Raw genomic sequence first — 4,168 nt, forward strand, 5'->3', positions numbered from 1 at the left:
GCAGTTGGTGAGATATGTGGCAGTAGCAATAGCCTCAGGCCAATATTGGACAGGTACATGAGCGTCAAACATGAGAGTGCGTGCTACCTCAAGAAGAGTACGGTTTTTTCGTTCAGCAACCCCATTTTGTTGTGGAGTGTCAGGGCAGGATGTTTGATGAATAAGACCATTATCAAGAAAAAATTTTTTCATTGCAAGAGAGATATATTCACCACCATTATCTGAGCGAAGGATTTTAGGTTTTACATGGAACTGAGTGAGGATCATGTTATAATATGTGACAAAGACATCAAAAACCTCAGATTTGTGTTTCAAAAAATAAACCCAGCACATCCGAGAGCAATCATCAATAAATAACACAAAATATGAAAAACCATGAGGGGTAGTATGTGGGGCTGGACCCCATACATCAGAATGCACTACATCAAAGGGTTTGGGAGCACGAGTATTACTAGAAGAATAAGAGTGTTTATGGCTCTTAGCGAGTACACAAGTTTTACAATCTAAGGATTTAGTACAACTATTAAGAGAAGGAAAAAGTTGTTTTAAATAACTTAGGGATGGATGACCTAAGCGACGATGCCAAGTCCTTAATTGGTGAGCAGGAGATCCATGAGCAAGCATTGCACCACTATTTTGAATCACCTCATCGACATAGTAGAGTCCATCTCGTTCAGTACCACGCCCAATGATCGTCCCCGTCTGAGCATCCTGCACAATACAATTGTCAGAAGTTAAAAGCACAGTACAATTTAAGTCCTTGGTTAACTGGCTAAATGACAATAATTTATGAGACAAAGTGGGAATGAGTAAACAATTTTTAAGATGAAGAGAGGGAGAGATATTGACTGCTCCAGCGTGGGCAACCGGTACACAATCTCCATTAGCCATCCGGATATGGGTTCGGTTAGTAGGATGGGTGGATAAAAAATCACTGGGGTCGAAGGTCATCGTATCGGTTTCCCCACAGTCAAATATCCATTGAGAATTTGTGTTATGACTAAGGAGCCCTTTGGAATTGGTGTTTTGTGGGCCAGAAGAGTTATTGGGCCTGGGGATGGAAATTGGGCCGGAAGATTGTGAGGGAGGAGTATTTAGGGTTTGATGGTTATAAAAGGGGGTGGTGGGACATTTAGGGTTGGGCGTCCCTTTCGCTTTCCCTTGCTTGACGGCTACTGTTCCTTTCTCTTCCCATTCCCGTTTCTCACCATGGTTGGCCTCCTGTTCTGTAGTTACGGTCACTTCTCCTTCCCCTTTGCTCCATCCTTCTGGTTCACATGATTTCAGACATGATGTCGGTTGATCGGTAGTACCAAGGTTAGCCTTGCCGCCGGTCCGGCTTGCCGGTGCCTTGGTGGCGGCTCTCCTTTTCTGTAGATCGTCCCACCACTCAGGGTACCCCACAAGTTTGAAGCAACCCTCCTTTGTATGCCTGGAACCACCACAGTGAGTGCATCGGAGTTTCCTCCGGTCATCCTCTTCTCGGCTTCTTTGGAAAGTTTTGTTTCTCGTGGCTAATCCCAATCCAATCTCTGAGGGACGAGTCCCCGGTGATGAGACGCTGTTCATAATTTTCCGGCGTGTGATCTCCCTTCTAATTGATGCATAGGCTGTCTCCACCATTGGTAACGGTTCACTATTAAGAATTTCCCTTCTTTCTTTGTCTAGGTTGTCGTTAATCCCCGTGAGGAATTGATAAAGTCTCTGTCTTTGGATGTATTTGTTGAATTCTGTTATATCCTGTGGGCATGTCATTGGATTTGGCATTCTCCGATCAATTTCTTTCCATAGTATGTTGAGTTTACCGTAGTATCCTTCGATAGTATCATTGTCCTGCCTTAATGTCGCTGCCTTTGAACTCAAATCAAAAATTTGCAGTTCGTCCCGACCACATCCTAAAAGAGTTTCAATCCCTTGCCATAGGCTGTGTGCTGTTGTGTAGTCCAGGAATTGATTTACGATATCTCCATCTATGTTTTCAATTATCCATGCTTTGACCATGGCATCTCTTTGTTCCCATTGGATATAATTTGGGTCTGACGGTGGTGGGGGTCCGGCAGTGATGTGGCTGAGCCGCCCCCGACCTCCAATTGCGACGTGCATTAACTTGCACCATTTTGTATAATTGTGGTATGTAAGTTTCTCTGAAATTTTTAGTGATGTTGGATTTTCAGTCTGATTATTTGCTTTATTGAGTTTCTGGAACATTTGAAACATTTGTTCCATCTGTTCCATTGACATTAGGGTTTGCTGTGTTTGCTCTTATGATAAATCTGATAAATCAGCCATTTGCAAGGTAAGAAACGGTAGATGATGATGCCTTTTCCGGATCAAAACCTTACGGCTCTGATAACATGAAGATTTGACAATAATTGAATTTCTGGTTTATCAAAGTACAGTTTCTGTTTTTTTTTTGTTTATTACAAAGTATTATATTCTATATATACATGAATACAGCACCATTCAATTATAGTAACTGACAAAATGTAACTGCTGTAACTGCAATGTAACCGCTGTAACTGCAATATAACTGCTGTAACTGTATAATAACTGCATAATATAAACATCATTTCCCATAGTTACTTCTTTTTTCTTAGCTTCTTTTTGAGTTTTCTAAATTAGATTTTTCTCTATTTATCTTTTTTAGTGATTTTGAGATCTGGGTTTTCAATAACATTCCATTATAAAAGTGGTTTTAGTTTAATTTAGCTTAATTTACTCTAACTTTTGTTCTTTTCACTCTCTTCTTCATAAGTCAAAATGCAAGCACCCTATTTGATTCTTAACTTTTGGCCAAGATTAGTGCTTAAAACCTCCTCTTTAACTGGTTTATGTTAATTATTTAGATTATATATTATTAAGCTTCATTTTCTAGGTTTGATCTTATTTTGGAATAAATCACAACAACAACCCACATCACAACTACATACACGACAAAAGACTAGCCCAATACAATACAAAAACCAAACTGGATCAGTTGAGGACAATAAGAACATAAGACCTTAGCTTGTTTTGCAGATGCTTACAACTCTAGCTTAACAACCATAAAGTTAAGCATAAAGGTTACAAAAAATGTAAATGGCCACGCTTATATGTATTACACTTTCAATTTGGCTATAGGATCATGTCTGTATAGCACTTTCACATGCATATAACATATACATCAGTTCTTACGGGAAATAAAAGAATTTAAGCAGCACCAAAATATGAATACAAAATTGATATACATGGAAGACAACCAATACTAACCTTTAGAAATGCCCAAATTTATAATAAATATGTTAGACCAATTGATGAATAGTAACTCAAAAGCAATTTAGATATTTGAAAAGAAATGAAGAGAGAGTAGTATATTGGATATTTGACCGCAAATTGTTTTTAACTCTATATTTATCGAACCAATCTTCACTGCTAATTAACATAAAAAACTAATCAAATATTCTAAAATTCCAACAATTTTTAGAACCCTCACCTATGTTCACATGAAAATATTCATCCACTCTTCATTTAAAAGTCTTGGCTTGGTCGTTAATGCCAATATGTTTTGTTTGAAGAACTGTGATGATGACGTAATTGCATCCTTCAATAGTAAGCTTATTACAATGAGGTAGCATGCAACATGTTATTCATTTAGTGCCTCAACTTTTGCAATCAGTGCTGTTATTTTTCCGTTGTGAATAATTTACTTCAACAATCAACCACTATGCAACTAACTTTTTCTAGATAGTCTTATGAAGTATTTAGTATTTTGCTTTTGTGTTTACTTTTTGGTTTACTTTTAATTTTTTTGTTAGTCAAAACAAAAAAAAAAGTATTTAGTAAATGTTTTTTCAGCCAATTGTAAATAAAGTTGATTTTTGACTTTTTGTTTTATTGTTCACTTTTTCTCTAATAAACAATAACAAATAATTAATTTTACCTAACATTTAACTAAAAACCTGACTCATATAGCAAGTTTAGCCAATAAAAACAACCAACACTTATAACTCATAAAACAAGCTAACTAAAAGCCAATAACCATTTGCCATATATCTCTATACTTATTAGAATTATTTCTTGTAGGTCATTTGGTTACATTACTCTGATCCATTACGTAATAATTACTACATTAAAAAAAGAAAACAAATAGAGATTTATCATTCCGTGCAAATATACAATATAAAAAATG

The 4,168-nt window shown here is 36.7% G+C and overlaps 1 protein-coding gene across 1 annotated transcript; it reads right to left on the reverse strand.

The window, feature by feature from the left end:
• Nucleotides 1-217: 217 nt before the first annotated feature.
• On the reverse strand, nt 218-2,226 carry LOC130808356 (uncharacterized). Its single transcript, XM_057673834.1, has 3 exons — nt 723-2,226; nt 332-503; nt 218-221 (listed from the first exon to the last, which is right to left on the reverse strand). Exons 1-3 carry the CDS (start codon nt 2,224-2,226, stop codon nt 218-220), a joined length of 1,680 nt encoding a protein of 559 aa, XP_057529817.1.
• Between the last annotated feature and the right edge of the window lie 1,942 nt (nt 2,227-4,168).

The sequence above is a fragment of the Amaranthus tricolor genome, chromosome 3, assembly GCF_026212465.1.
Source record: "Amaranthus tricolor cultivar Red isolate AtriRed21 chromosome 3, ASM2621246v1, whole genome shotgun sequence".
Classification (NCBI taxonomy): Eukaryota; Viridiplantae; Streptophyta; class Magnoliopsida; order Caryophyllales; family Amaranthaceae; genus Amaranthus; species Amaranthus tricolor.